Below are 16,322 nucleotides of genomic sequence, written 5' to 3'. Positions count from 1 at the left end.
GACACTGCCAGAGTGGCATCAGGAGCAGCAGGAGTAGGGCGACTGGGAGTATCAGCAGCAGAAGGACCAGAAACAGGATGAGAGCACAAGAATAAACGGTAGGTTGGCGGAGGAGGGGGACGGAACCTAATGTGCTGGGCGTGGCTTTGCATTTATTCGTGTGTAAAATTTTAATTGAAATATATATTTAAGCAGGGAAACTGCGACGAATGTCACTTGTATCTGTATCTGCATCTGCATCTGTATCTGTCGCTGTCTCGCTGGCTATGTATCTGCATCTAGCAGAGGCGGATAGCGGATGGCAGCCAAGGATGAGAGTGGGGATTGGGATGCGCGTGTGTTCCGCTAATGTTTTCATTTGCATGCGAAGGACATCAGCCCGGAAGCGAGTTGATATGCAAATGCGTCCCGTGATTATCGAGACAGTCTGTCTGTCTGTTCCTACTCATGCTCCCTCTGCTGGTGCTGGTGCTGGTGCTGCTGCCACATGGCAACCCACCCATGACCATGTCTGGGTGTTAACTATTTGTTTTTGTGCGCTGATTTTATTGGGCTATGTTTCCTGCACTCTCCCGCTTGCCCCCTCTTTTTGGGGCGTGTCCTTTTGTCTAGCCAGCAGGCAGCCGGAAAAAAGCACTCCCAAACTGTAATCCAGCAAATACTCATAGATTGAATTTCAAATTTAAAGTACGGCCGTAATTGTAAAAATTGTAACTGTTAAAGGTCTCCTGGTCCGGATCCTGCATCTTGGCTTTACCATACGGCCTGAGGAGCGTTCCATTGGGTATATGCCTGTCATTGTGGTATATCTCCCCGGGAGCACAGAGCGCAGGATATGTGGAGTCCCGACGCTTGCAGGCACTGCCCGGCCTGGCTGTCAGTTTGTAGAGGCTTCGATTGATGAAGACATCCGTGCTGAAGGCGCAGACGAGCACGAAATGGTGGAAGTAGCTCAAGGTGAAGCGCATCCCCTTACAACCCACATGGGTATTCGCCTCCGAAATGAGAAGAGCGGCATTGGCGATTTTTCTAAAGAAAAAGAAATACTGAATATTGCTGAAAGGGCAACACTGCTTCTGTCCACAGAAATCTATCTGTCGATTCCTGTCATAATTTGTAAAAGCTGCTTAATTTTGTTTTACAACCATTGATGATTACGCATTAATTTTTGCGGAAAAAGCAGTTGGATAATTACTTTGGGAACTCTGCACCAACAATTCCAATGGTAAAAAGTGGTTTAGCTATGACGATGAGCGCCCAGTTCAGCTGAGCAGCCCTCGCATGTGTTACAAGATCTATCTCAAGGAATACGAATCTTTAAAGTTCATCAATCTTACATGTCTCCAAGTTTGTCCGGCATTGAGATGACCATCCCCAAAGAGATATCCGCCAGCCTGTCCATCCAACCGTTGATTAGTTTTGTTATTATTATATAATCTGGGATCTCGTCCGGGTCCATCTTCCCTGCGTATTTGAGCGCATCGAGGATGGACCCAACATAACAGAAATTCTTCGTGCTCAAGCAATAGTTCTCCATGCTGCAGGACAAGAGTGTCAACTTGGCCATGTACTCCAGTTCCATGGACCAACTCATACTGGACATGCGGGCGGCTGGTCTGAGCTTCTTCTGCCCACTGGCGACACTATTGCGGAACTTATTGAAGGCACTCAATAGGGACTTGCGGTGGATTTTCATGGGTACAATTCTGGTATCGGGCAGACATTTTGGGTTGAATTTCTGGAAAACGTTTTATAAGACCTTTTTCTTGATCATATTGCTTTTCTTACGCCGTCATTGTCGCAGCCCAGATTATTCCGCCCGCAGTCGGATAGATTGCAATAACTTCCACTACCAAGTCCGCAAAGGAAGGAAAAAACGAGTAGCAACGCTGTCAAGCATTTGATGTACATATCGCTGGATTTCTGCTCGAAAACTGACACTTGGGTCTTCGGTACACGCGTATATATACCCCGGCGCTATGGTTGTTCTGAGGAATGCCAGATTTTGCATATCCGAATATTGCTGGGTGAAGAGGACCGGCAGTCGTTCGATTGAAACCAAACTATCAATTACTTCTACATAATTTTGTATTAGCTCAGGTATATCTACATATGTCAGAGCCTGGTTAGTATTGAGCGGCACATCGTGCCCTTGAGTTTCGACAGCCATTCTGTCTATCTGGCGATGAAGCCAGAAGTGTATGGTATTATATTATATAATAATATACATATAACATCACATACGTATAAGAGTAAACTGCGCTATGATTTATTGATGATATATTCGTGATATATACAGATTATAGCGTAATACCTGTCATACTAGAAAGTTCGACTGCGACATATACGGTGTATGAACTGGTAAATCTATATACTGTATGGATAGTGGTCGAATCCAGACAGGTGGCAACTCTATCGGCGCCAAGCGGCGCATGTGGCTGGCATCCTTATCAAAAGCCGAAAGTTCGCAATATCTCGGATAATAGATCAGCGAAGATCCTATTTTCACAGGATCGTGAGGTTCCAAGACTGTCGGTCGACATCAAAATCTCTATGGCGAAAACGTGGCATATTTTTGTCAAATGTAATGATGATTTTTTGCAGAAATCTTCTGAAAGTAGATCTACTTTTGGGGTGCTATTCGATGAAGAGGACTCTCACGATATGCAAATGCGTCCCGTGATCCCGCTACAAGCCGAATAAGTCACAGGGCTTAGGTTTAAATATAAAATGGATTTCTTTAATAGCGGGTTTATTTTCAATATAATTGGGGTGTTCTTCGTTTTTCGCACTCTCCTTTCGATAGTGGGAAAACAGATAATTTTAAAGAACTCTTATAGAGAAGCTGCTGCTAAAAGTTGTTCCTGTAAAAATTGTAACTGTAAAAGGCACCCCGGTCCGGATCCCGTTGAATTTTGGCGTTGCCGTGTGGCCTGAGGAGCGTGCCATTGGGTATCTGCCTGTCATTGTGGTATATCTCCCCGGGAGCACAAAGCGCAGGATAAGTGGAGTCCCGACGCTTGCAGGCACTGCCCGGCCTGGCCGTCAATTTGTAGAGGCTTCGGTTGATGAAGACATCCGTGCTGAAGGCGCAGACGAACACGAAATGATGGAAGTGGCTGAAGACGAAGCGCATGGCCTGACAACCTACATGGGTATTCGCCTCCGAAATGAGAATAGCGGCATTGGCGATTTTTCTAAAGAAATATGGGATAAATAGATAAATAAACAAATAAAATCACATTCTTACATGTCTCCAAGATCTTTCGGCATATAGATGACCATCCCCAAAGGGATATCCACCAGCCTGTCCATCCAACCGTTGATCAGTTTTGTCATTAGTTCATAGTCTTTGAATTCGTCCAGCCTCCCTGGGTATTTGAACACATCGAAGATGGACCCAACATAGTAGAAATTCTCCGTGCTCAAGCAAAACTTCTCCATGCTGCAGGACATGGCTGCCAGTCCGGCCATGTACTCCAGCTCCTTGGACCAGCTCATGCGGGACATGCGGGCGGCTGGCCTTAGCTTCTTTTTCCCACTGGCGACACTGTTGCGGAACTCATTGAAGACGCTCAGCAGGGATATGCGGTAGATTGTCATGGGTATGAGCCTGGTATTGGGCATACATTTCAAGTTGAATTTCTGGAAAGAACCAAGCCCTTCATTAGACTCTTTCTGGATCCCACTCATGTTGGTACTCCTCTTACGCCGTCGTTGTCGCAGGCGAGATTATTCTCCCCGCAGTCGGATAGATTGCAATACTTTCCACTCCCAAGTCCGTAAGGGAGAAAAAAGACGAGTAGCAACGCTGTCAAGCATTTGATGTTCATATCGTTCTATTTCGGCTCGAAAACTGGCTTTTGGGTCTCCAATATATGCGTATATATAGCCCGGCGCTATGGTTGTTCTGGGAAATTTTCGTGGTATGCAAGATATGGCTGGAAACGGGTATACGATTATTGCTGGAGGAAGGGGAACGGCAGTTGTTCGACGGAATCCAAACTATCAATTACTTCTTCATAATTTAAAATCGGCAGATTTTCTCTTTGAAATATTGTTTTTTTTTTTTACTTTAAAGACTTAATCCGATATACCCATTCGTTCCCCCACTCCTCCCTTCCTTCTGCTTTATACTTCCTACGGAATATCCCCAACAATTTGTTGTAAATTAGCTAAGCAACGCATTCTGCATTGATTAGGCGGCAACGAGGTAGGTAGAAACCAGATAGGTGCCAGAGCCCCACCGCATTCCCCGCACCGCCGGGTCCCGACACTCTTTGCGGCAAGCGGCGCATGTGGCTGGCACATTTGTCAAACGGCAGCGGCAGTCGGCAAAACTTCAACTTCAACATCAGCGCCAACGCAAAAGTAAAACTGAGCAAAACTTCAGCTGCGTCTCCTGAGCCGAGTGTTAAATGAAAGATATAGTACGTGCCCCCCGCATAGCCTTCTCCGACCCGTCCCAAACGCTGCTCCATACAGGCGCCCACCTTGCAAAACTATAAACAATTTATGGGTTTGGGAAGTCTTTTGCACCACGGAGGCCCCTCCTCCTCGCAGGCGACATGCGGTGCATGCCAAGCGCCTTTGCATTTTCTGTCAATTGTGCTGGCAACATATTGGGGCCTGGACCTGGTCGCCAGCAACATGTTGACTACGTGGCAGAGCTTCACGTATTGCATTACAACTGGCATGGCCCCTGTCCCTTGTCCCCTGTCCCTTGTCTCATGCCACACAACATTGCGAACTAGTTTACAGTTGTTTTAGTGCCGCGGGTACACTGAGCGGAACGTGTGGAATCTATGTGGAATGAGCCTCTTCTAAGCCCGTACCTTTTTTCACAGTGCAGCCAGTTTTTGTTGTAGCTGCTTGCTGATTTGTCTATCACTCGGTTGGGCGGCAACATTGTTGTTGCTGCACAAAAACTTTGTTGCACTTGAACTTATGCCCCACGGTTATTTGGCTAATTATTCGCCTGGGCACTTGGCCACTTTGTTGCATCCACTGCACTTCCCCTTGCCCCACTGCTGGTATCATTTACACAAAAAAAATATTCTTGCAACAGCAACAGCGAAAAGAAGAAGAGCTACGATCTCGTTGAAAGTTTAACAAGTGTTAACTTTGCCATTTTCATTTTCATTTCTTTGGGTTTTATTTTGTATTCATTTTACAGATAAGCTGGGGAAAATGGGCAAAAGAAAATGGGGGAAAATCCGTGGAAGAAGCAAGGGTCGTGCCGTGGATTGTGGGGCAGCTGCTGCTGATGCTGCCTCTCCCTCGGTGCAACTACAGTGAAATAATTTTAAATGACCGCAAGTGTGTAATTAAAGTGCAGCGCATAATAAGAACAACAATTATACCAGGGAGGAGAGGGAAAACAACAATTACGAATGGAAACTGAAGCAATCAGCTTTTCTCAGCACTCTCCTTGCCGTTGGAAATCCTCAAGGAGTTGAACTTTTGGCCGGATATTCCCCAAATTGGGACTCGACTCGACCCGAAGCCGAAGCCAAAGCCAAAGCCAAGGCCCAAGCCATGGCTTGATTTCACCGCGAGAGCTAAGCTGTGCAGAATCGAAATTAAAATTAATTAAGCAAAATGCTCAAGTGCTATGGGGCTTCATTGTTTATGGATTGTAATTGAAATGTTCTTTATCAAGTGTGTGCACTTCAGGCGGAGGCAAGTGCACTGGAACGTGGGAAATGCTAAAAAATGGCATCAAATAATTGTAATTTGAAACCTTTTTAATGAAAGAATGCTGCAAATTATCATCCTTAAAGTATTTATGGTATAACCATATAGGATTATATTGATTTATGATCTATTGTTACTCTTCCTTTAAATATTAATCATCTCTCATTGTCGTTTCCCTCATTAAATAGGTAATAATTAATACTTTTCATGGTGATTTCACCATTCATTTATCGTGACACCCACCCGCATAAACCTTCGTGAATCCAAATGGCGGTGAATGGCCAAAAGTCGAAACATTTAATTATTTGCATTTATCGCTGATTTCTGATTTCGCCAGTCCACTGTCTCTCCCCCATCCGCTTAGTATCTTTTGGCTGTTGCTGGTTTAACATGCAGCTGGATGCAGTGCAACTTCCGCTCGGCTGCCTACTTCCGTTTGGCCGGGGACCCCAATTGGAACCCCATTCGACCACGGCCAGAGTCCACATTTGTGATCCATTTGGCAGCCCTCCCGACAGCAGACAGCAGCCAGCAGCCACTTTTATGTGTATTTAAAATCGTTAAAAATAATCTGCAAATTGTGAATTTTTAATGCATTTCGTGTCTGCTCTGGTCTGCTCTGCTGATGGCTTCTCTTGCCATTGCCAATGGTAGTCCAATGGGGTGTCGTGGTCCCTGGGGCAATAATGGCGTCTGGTGGGCGCGTCAGCGTCGGCGTCAGCGTCTGGTCATCGTCAACCTCAACCTCATCCTCATCATCATCATTATCATCAACAAAGGCATTGTCCCCGAATCATCATCGTAGTCATCATCATCACAGGCATCCCATCGTCATTTGCATTTATTGTTTTTGTGCCTTTGTGTGCGAAAAGTGATCAGCGATTGCCTTGGACCCAGGACACAGGACACAGGATCACACAGCCATCGTATACATACTGTCTCCCTCTCTAGGCTCTCCCTCTATATAAGGATGTGCGTATAATATATATATACATACATACACAAATATGCATATGGAAATATGTCTCATTGTCCCGGAGTCCTGCATTGATTGCACAACGGAAGTGTTGTGGCGGAATTAAAATAAATAAATGCATTCGCATTTCCCACTGGAGTCAACTCTCATCTGGGGACAGGCTTCCTCGAGTGCGGATTGCACTGAGGCTGGCTCGGGGTCCGGCTCTGGCTCTGTCTCTGTCTCTGGCTTGTTGCTTCATTTGTTGCACATTAAACAAGGCCATAAGTTACTGCTGCTGGCTCAGTAGTTGACAGCCTTTAATGGTTAAATTTGCTCTATCTGCAGCGAGTTGATTGCCAAAAGGGTTCTTATAACTGTGGAGATTATATTTATATCCGTAGAAGCAAGTTAAAGTATCTCAAAGAATGTGTATTCCATTTCAGTGACTCACTTTCAGGTCTCCTAAAAGTATGCAAACAATTCGAAATGGATTGATAAAACACCTCATTATTCCTGAAATTATATTCTGCCCATTATAATATTGTTGTCATCACTTAAATTCTCCCCAAAATTCCCAAATACACACTCTTTAAGGTGGAAACTTTATTCGTGTTATTGATTTGAGGCAAAGGTAACCGAATTTTGCGGCTCATTTAATCCACAACACGTACAGCTGTTCGAAACACGTACATATCTGGCAGATACAGATACAACCCCTCAAAAGCAGGCAGCAGGCAGCCGGCAGCCGAAGCCGAAGCCAGAAACAAATCAAATCGAAGGTTGCCGCTTACTTTGATGTCTCATTAGTCGGGCGGTTGCCAGGTGATGACGATGAAGACCACCATGAGGATGAGATGGAAACTGAGACCGAGACCGAGACCGAGCCCGAGATGGAAACCCAGATGGAATGTAGGTTGGTAGCCAGCCAGCAATTGGGGGCATAGTTACACGTATTTCGAGAGCGTGTGCCACAAGTTAACCCTGCCAGCTGCAACGACTGTGTCCGTCTCCGCATCCGTATTCGTATCTATTTCACCTGATTTTGGTTTCCTTTACAGATACTTGTTTGTCTGCCAGAGGGGAGCATACGTATAATCAGTGGGTTGGTTTGGGATTACCTATTAGGATCATTTTGGTTTGGTAATTGAATGAAGGAGGAGGCAACATCGATCTGAAGTGAACTCTTTCGCCGGCTCCTCCAAACACACTTGAAGTATGACAACACTTAATGGTAAAATTAATTAACATAAAAATTCCCATGGCCGATGGCCGTTGCCGGAAATGCCCGGCCATAACATAACCGGGCGGGGAAATGCAGATTTTTACTGGACATCGACGTCGATATCGATGGCGATGTTGGGGGAGTGGGTGGCCGGAATATCCGCATATCCGTGTGCACTCAAAGCTGAAGTGTTGCGGTGTGGCACTTGCGATAATGAAGCGCTGAAAATATTTGCATATTGCCAATTTGCATTCAAGTTGCGGCTTAAAGTTGCCTCATTAAACCTGAGGCTGGGATGCCAGAATATGCATGCAATCTGACGACAGATTCTGTTCTTAGTTTTCCTCAAGTGGTTCCCCATCCAAGGGCACTTCATCAATAACTTCCGCAAGACGCCCCTACTGCCCTTCCCCACAAAATACGAGCGTATTCCCCTAACGAATATCTTACCTCAACAACAATTACAACTTTTGCCTTGTTTTCTGAAGATTCTCCTTCTGGTTCCCGAAACTTTTCGCAGTCGGCAAACAAAGTTTTCAATGTTGCCGCATATTAAACAAAATAAGAGGAATATATTTATACCATTCCCCCCCATAAAAAAAAATAGAAATAGAAAAGTTCAGCATTTTTTGGGGATGGATCCAAAAGTTGCCTTCTTCTTTTCTCTTAGGGCATTTTTACTTTAATGCTCCGATGCTCTCCGGCGGTAGGAGAAGTTTACGAGAGCTTGGTCACCCGAAGTCCGCCATCTAATAAACCAGAGTGGAAATAGAGGCAAACATTTTTCGGGCTTTGGCTAAAAACTCAACTTTTACTAGGGCTAATAGTGGGAGCATAAACTTGGCACACAGGTTGGCTGGCAGGCGCCCGTTCCCGTCCATCCTCTGCACCGCACGGGCGCAGAAATTATGAAAGCCTCGAGCGGAGTCCGTAGTCAGTAGTCCGTGGTCCGTGGTCCGGTTCCCTCTAGGATGCGTGACTTTGCATTTAGTTTTATGCTCTGCGGCTACTCCTTGGGGCCACATTAACATGTATTTTGTGCTAAAAGTGTTATTAGATTTTAGTTTCGAGTCAAGTGTGGGCCGGAACGTGGTGTGTGGTGTGTGGTGTGTGTCGTGTTTGCCTCTCGACTGCTGCGCCCAGCATGCACTAAAGTTTTATTCGAGCGGGGCATAAACCAAAAGTGCTTTCGAGTTGAGCTACAAACATATCGCCCAGAGCTTTATGGCAGCCCAACAACTGAAGGATGGATGGGTGGGTGGGTGTACATGGACGTGGACGTGAATTCCAAGGAGCGCCTGGATGTCACTTTAAAACGTGCCAACACTTAACAGCACGATAAAGATAACAGCCATGAGCGACAAAGGCCCAGCCCAAGCAAACACAATGATTCTAGGCGAAAAAGGGCTTGGTCTTGTGCAAAAACCGAATTATCAAATGTACGAGAATATTGCCTTTGAGCACTTTTAATTGCAAAATAAACCTTAAACTTCTGTCTAGAGTCTAGACGCAAAAACACTGGCAAATGTCAATCATAAACAGATTCGGAATGCAATCATTACAGGCCCTTGGCCAAGGGCCATCCCAATACCATCCTCCTCCTGTAACCATCACACTTCTCTGACAGTTGTAAAAGTAATTTAAAGCCTCGAAACGGATGCTGGGAAAAAAGAGAAGGAGAAAAGTCTGAAATCAATACGTTGACATTCATTCCATTGGCTAGACAGCCGTTGGCCTGGCCCTGAAGTGGACCGGACTGGACCGGACAGACACAAGTTGAATCAATGCCAAAGGACAACGCTCTGAGGCTCTGTATTTTTTATTTTTGTCGCATTGACACGTCAGTGTCATTAAAAACCGAAAACAGACGACTTCAGATTAAATAAAAAAGTGATTATCTAAAGAATAAATAACGCAATGCAGACGACAGCGATCTGAATGGGTTTTCTTTTCGCTTTTTATACCCGATACTCAAAATGAGTATTGGGGTATATTAGATTTGTGGTAAAAGTGTATGTGTGTAACGTCCAGAAGGAATCGTTTCCGACCCCATAAAGTATATATATTCTTGATCAGCATCAATAGCCGAGTCGATTGAGCCATGTCTGTCTGTCCGTCTGTCCGTCCCCTTCAGCGCCTAATGCTCAAAGACTATAAGAGCTAGAGCAACGATGTTTTGGATCCAGACTTCTGTGATATGTCACTGCTACAAAAATATTTCAAAACTTTGCCCCGCCCACTTCCGCCCCCACAAAGGGCGAAAATCTGTGGCATCCACAATTTTAAAGATACGAGAAAACCAAAAACGCAGAATCGTAGAGAATGACGATATCTTTTAGACTGCGGAATCTGAATTGGATCGTATTATTATTATAGCCAGCATCAAGAAAACAATTTCATTTTTTCTCGCCCTGTCTCTCTCTAACACACACGTAGCATAGGCGGCTTTGCTTAGAGTAAAACATTAGCGCCTAGATCTCAGAGACTATAAAAGCTAGAGCAACCAAATTTGGTATCCACACTCCTAATATATCGGACCGAGACGAGTTTGTTTCAAAATTTCGCCACACCCCCTTCCGCCCCCGCAAAGGATGCAGATCTGGGGATATTCATAAATCTCAGAGACTATTAAGGCTAGAGTAACCAAATTTGGTATCCGCAGTCCTGTTAGATCTCACTATAAAACGTATATCTCAAAATTTCGCCCCACCCCCTTCCGCCCACACAAAGGACGAAAATCTGTTGCATCCACAATATTGCAAAATCGAATCAGAATCATAGACAATGACCATATCTATCCGGTTGCCGAATCTGGATCAGATCGGATCATTTTTGTAGCCAAAAGCAAGAAATCAATTTTTAGTGGCTACGCAGCGCCCGACGTCACGCTCAGACTGATTTTCTGTCTCTCTCGCACGCACTCTTTGTCGTGTCGTTTAATATTAGCGGCGTCTGCCGGAGGAGAGCCATACTGACTTAGTATCGGGTATAACTGTAGAGTTGCGGTGTCCGCAGCAACTCACAACGTTCCCCCTCGTTATTGTTGCAGACGTTTCTTGGGAATTTAGACATTAAATTTTATATTTGTGCACTTTTAATTTTCGTGAGGAATGCTTGAAGAGTTGCTTTGTATTGGATTCCTGATTATTATGGTGGATTTTTGGGTAGATTTATGTATTATCTACAACCAACAGATCCATCTCCTGATTGAGAAATCAGAATAAAGTCCCTTACTTGGACAGCTTTTCCCGTTGTTAATTCGATTATGTTCTATCAGATCAGATTTACTCCCTTTAAATCGTCGTATCTTTTCACCTCCCCAAAGATTCCAATCGGGCTTATAAAAATTCACCACTACCCAACGGAAAATGCAAATGATGTATGCCCCAACCCTTGGACACGGCGGTGGGGCCTTTCGTTTGAAGTTCTTACTTTAAAAGTTGACAAAATTTACATAGAATTCAGAGTGGGTCTGGCTTCTAATTAAATTAAGAGTGTCCTGGGCGCAGGAGGTTGATATTCAATTTTGACGGGCGTCAAGGCGTTAATAGCGTTGAATTAGGTCGTTGGGTCCTGCCTAGCCTGTCATATTCTGGCCCTGTCTAGGAGGAGGTGTTGGCAATTCATGTTTACAAGTAATTAAGCAATTTCCATCCATTAAGATATAAAAAAATGATATACTTTGAAGTTCCGAAAAAGCCATAGATATAATATTCTTTTTCAGCCATCTTTTGATAACAGCAGAATGGATTTTTTGATGACGCTGCTGCTGGGTGGGGGCAGGGCAGGGACATAGAAGAGGCGCCGACAGGCAGCCACTAATTTGAGCTTTGTGCGCTGTCAGGCAGCATCTTCGGCTGCGGAATCTCCTGGCTGCTGGCTGGCATCGTGTCCTTGCCCGAGGCTTCATCCAGCTTCATCCATATTCCCACTATTCTCTGACAGCTTGTGGCTTTGTGGGAAATATTTAAATGACATTTGAGAAGCTCACTCGCGATAACAGGAAGGACAGGGCAGGGCAGGGCTGCTATGCTGCTGAAACTGCAATAAAGTATCTGCCAGCAAGCCGAGAGCACGAATATGTATCTGTATCTATAACAGCTCTGCAGATTTTTCGTGCATTTCGCATTCCGTTTTTGCTGATATGGCTGATTCCCGGTTGCAAGCAATGGAAATGAAAAATGTTGAATTGTGGTTTGTTAGGGTTTGGTTGCTGGGTACTGGTTGGGTTTCTGGCTTTTCGTTTGAAGATTAAGGTGTCCTGTCTGGCAAGGAAACAAGCTACGAACCGCAACTTTAGTCTTGAATCTTACAACTGTTTCCCTAATCACCTTTCATTGGAATGAATCCACGGTGCAGGCAATCCATCAATGTTTATGGTCTGCTTTCTCAATTTTCCCACTCATTACCAGTAAATCCCATGGATTTACTCCGGAGCTTAGTCCAAAATCGTTGCATAAGTGTAACCGAATTATAACCAGTATTGTGCCACATCAATCATGTCGCAAAACGGATCGGATCAGGCCATATAGCGCTTTAAAGCCTCTCTCGCGGCGAGGATGTTGTGACAAAAGCATTTCCCTGTCTGAGTGCTGAGATCTGAGGTGAAAGTCACATGGCCAAGTGGGGACAATTGATTGATTGATGGATTGATTTGTCGCGGCAAGTTTATGAATGCGAAATGTGCATGATTAATGAGTTGTTCATTAAGCTTGTTAAGGTGACAGGCGGCGGCGGGCACGAGGCCTGGTGATGCTGAGGATGGGGCCTCGGCCACGGCCTCCTGTTGCTGCTGCTCCTGCTCCTGTTGGTGTTCCCTTCTGCGGAAGATGCGACAAAAATAATGTAACGCCAACGTGAACCTGTCACAATCAGGCGGCAAGGAGACACCAGGAGAGTGAGGAGCAGGCCTCTGTTGTTGCGGGTGACAGCCGACTGGCAACCCTCTCGCTTTCCCATCAGATTGGCAACGTTATCCCTGACACTCCATGTCCCGGTGGAAGTGTTCTGTACTCCATCCTCTTCCTGAAAAATGAAGTGCAAAACAAAATCAAATATTTTGCTTTAGAAGAGTCCAAAAAAAAAGAAAGGAAAGCAAAATGCCAGAGAAAACGAATTTTCATAAATTGGGTTAAATCCTTGGAGGATTCACCGTGACAGCGCGAACAAGTGGCACGGTGACTGACGGAGCGACTGACATTCGAAGGGATGATTCCGGTGGCCTGGTGGTATGGTGGCATGGTGGTTGCTTGCCACCCCTAAGCGGTGGCGCAGTTTAAAGTAGCTTTTCTTCTCGCAAATCCTACCCTCTCTCTGCCAGTACCAGCGTTTTTTTACCAGCACCATAAAGAGGTCTGCTCTCCTCATGAATTGCCCAACACAATGGTTCCCTAATTTGCCCTTTCAAGCATTTCCCCTGTGCATTGGCACGCCCTGCAGCAGCAGCTCAGCATCCAGCCTCAACCTCCTTTTGGGTTACCATAATTAAATCATATTTTGCATATTCTGAAATGAGCTCTCGATGCTCATTAACCGTTTGCCAATCAAGCCAAGAAAATCAAAATTATTATTGAGACCACCAGTGGGGATTGGGCCACAGTACAGAGTAGAGGTGTGAGCTGTTCAGAGACTTATACTCGTGTGTGAGAAGTGAAACACTGGTAACCAGGAAGACCGAAGGAGTAGAGGCTTAAACTTCACTTGAATGCTGCCACTCTTGACTACAAATTGGGGCACAATATCCAAATCGTATTATAGGCATTCTCCCATTGTACCGTAACCGTTTGGCTTTGTGTCTAGGAGTACTTTCAAAAGGGTAATCAGAGTCACTTTTCAGTATTTGAAGTAGCTTTTTCTGTTGGGATATTTGCTCCCAATATTCCTCCTTAACCTCACCCACTCCCCACCTCAGCTAAACGCTTTCTTTTTGATAAAATGTAAATTTTCTTTAGCAAAATGTGCGCCACAATTAATTGCAAGTTCAGAGTGCAATTGCCATTATCCATTTAGCCCCGAGCTAGACAGACACGCTCCACGTTCCACGCCACAGCAGAGAAAAACCATTATGGAAGAAAAAGAAGTCGGAAACCTCACGCACACAGAGAGAGAGTGAGAGGGAGAGGGAGAAGAAGAGATGGCCAAAATGGCTGTTGGCATGTCATAAATTTACGGATTAACTTTTAACCAATTTACAATGGCAACAAACAAGCTGCAAGGCCAAGATGCCGCATATCCTGTTTCCCCATATTGAAAGTGTAATAAAAAGCAGCTGTGCGCCACTCGCACAGACACGCACTGGCACACACACACCAGCACACGCACATCACACGTACAGGCGAGAGAGAGGAGTCAAGTTTTGTGATAGAGCAACAAGAAGACGATGAAGCATAAGGACTCGGCGCTTCCTCTTGGGCACCTCAACGAGCATCACGTGCAGCCCACTTCCGTTTCCGTTTGCTTGTTTTAAACTTTACCCTCCACCACATCCTCGTCTTCGCCCCACTCTCTCCCTTCATTCTCTCAGTGCCCTGCCTTTGTGTGTAAATCAATGCTAAAGAGGGGTGGCGGGTAGAAGGGTGCAAGGTTGCCGGGCTCTTGGGCTGTTGGGGGTCTGGTGCTTCTGGCAGACAAAGTACATTGCTTACACAAAGCTTAACAGCAGCCAGCGACAACGCACAGCCGGCGGCCCTCCCATCAACGGAAACGACATTGCCACACCCTTTCCGCCCCCTACCCCTACAACAGAAAGGAAAAACAAAGCAGTGCATAAAAAAAGTAAAAGTAAAAGTAAAGCTCTGTCGCATCCGCAATTCGAGGCATCGAGGCACTGCCACAAGCAGTGGAGCAGCGGCAGCAGCAGCAGCAGCAGCCATCGCGGAGCATCGCAGAGCCACTCATTAAGCTGATTATATTGTTATCCTTTTTATGATACGTGCAATACGTGAGCGCATATGGCGGGGCGCAGCAGGAACAGCAGTGACATCAGCGCCAGATCCTGCCCCCACGCATCACCAGGAACCAGGAACTGTCAATGTCAACAGTCGTCCGCACCCTCAGCGTATTCCTTTTGTCTGCGCTCTTTTTTTTCAGTTAATTTTTGCAAGTGTAATTATATGGATGATGGGGAGTGGGGTACTCGGAGGCGGGGGTATGTCACTGGATCTGTGAGGAGCTTATTTTTATGAACCAGGAAGGAAGCACGAGAAAATTTATATGATCTTCCTGTATGGAAATTGAAGGACTAAGCAAGGACTGCTCTGGGAAGACTTAAATGTTTCCTTTTAAGGGGAATAATATTGGGTTGAATATTTGTAGACCAAAAGCTGATCTTAGATTCAGAAATTCGTAAAGAGAATTCCTTTCCAACAAATTTTCAGCAAATTATTATAGAAGAATGACTGTTAAATTATACAAATTAACCACATATAATTTACCGCCTTTGACAATTCACAAAACAATCCGAAAGACTCCATTCCCCAAGATAATTACCAAATTTAATTCAACTGACGAAAAATGCAACAAAATGATATGCAAATGTTGTTTGTCCTCTTCCGTTGGCTCAAAAGAAAGCTTAATAAATTAATTTCGGAAAATAGAAATGGAAAGAGACACCCGAAAGAAGTGAAAACATACACAAAGCGGACGGGAGGGCCCACAAAAGAAAGAATTGCAAATGAAAATGCATGACCAAGGAGAGGGAAAATTTCTACATAAACAAATGTAATTTAAATATGAATTTAAGTGGCAGCAGGAGAGCCGTGACGAGTCCGGGACTCGAGCGGCGGGACAGCATTACGGATACGCCGCGTGCTCCAACAATGAGCCATGTAAACAGAGCACTGTGGCAGCAACAGCACCAGATGCAGATGGAAAGGGTTCTGCGGCAGAGTGGCAGGAAGCCAACAAAATTTCATAATCATAATCAAAATGGCATTAACAACAGGGCTGCAACACAGCGACACAACAACACAACAAAGGCAATGCAAATACGACCATAAAAGCGACAACAGACGCGACGGAACAAAGTGTAACCAAAAATGCCATAATGAAATGCGAAACAAAAAAGAAACAACCAACAAAAGATAGTTTCAAAGCCGAAACATTCGATACCCTTGCTAGATCGATCGTTTCTATGGTAGCGACAAGGCTGTTCAATAAGTTTTGCGGTTCGATAAGGGAGGGTGCTACGACTAGCCTAATTTTTTATGTTTTTTTGCTACATCTTTTATATTAACGTATGTGAAGTTTTATTTCAATCTGTCAATTCATTCTTTTTTTAAAAATCATTTAGTATCGAGGTGTCATATAACTTTTTTACAATGTAAAACATCATGTATCGTATATATGCTAGATTATTATTTTTTGATTCGAATACTTGGCTATATATATATATATATTCTTGTCCTGTTGAGAGAGTGTCAAACTAACACTTCCCACTCAATCATA

General features: G+C 44.7%; 2 protein-coding genes across 2 annotated transcripts; both read right to left on the bottom strand.

Annotated features, from left to right (window-relative positions):
* Positions 1 to 419: 419 nt before the first annotated feature.
* LOC6594488 lies at positions 420 to 1,889 on the bottom strand. The gene is made up of 3 exons (XM_002019923.2): positions 1,789 to 1,889; positions 1,338 to 1,738; positions 420 to 1,029 (listed from the first exon to the last, which is right to left on the bottom strand). The coding sequence occupies exons 2-3, from the start codon at positions 1,694 to 1,696 to the stop codon at positions 663 to 665; spliced, it is 726 nt and encodes a 241-aa protein (XP_002019959.2). The 5' UTR covers positions 1,697 to 1,738; positions 1,789 to 1,889; the 3' UTR covers positions 420 to 662.
* An 824-nt stretch (positions 1,890 to 2,713) lies between these two features.
* LOC6594487 lies at positions 2,714 to 3,833 on the bottom strand. The gene is made up of 3 exons (XM_002019922.2): positions 3,711 to 3,833; positions 3,251 to 3,645; positions 2,714 to 3,197 (listed from the first exon to the last, which is right to left on the bottom strand). The coding sequence occupies exons 1-3, from the start codon at positions 3,831 to 3,833 to the stop codon at positions 2,852 to 2,854; spliced, it is 864 nt and encodes a 287-aa protein (XP_002019958.1). The 3' UTR covers positions 2,714 to 2,851.
* Between the last annotated feature and the right edge of the window lie 12,489 nt (positions 3,834 to 16,322).

Source organism: Drosophila persimilis, unplaced genomic scaffold (assembly GCF_003286085.1).
Source record: "Drosophila persimilis strain 14011-0111.01,24,50 unplaced genomic scaffold, DperRS2 tig00003933-arrow-pilon, whole genome shotgun sequence".
Taxonomy (NCBI): domain Eukaryota; kingdom Metazoa; phylum Arthropoda; class Insecta; order Diptera; family Drosophilidae; genus Drosophila; species Drosophila persimilis.
The sequence above is the reverse complement of the archived record's forward strand: the minus strand, read 5'-3'. Positions and strand labels throughout refer to the sequence as shown.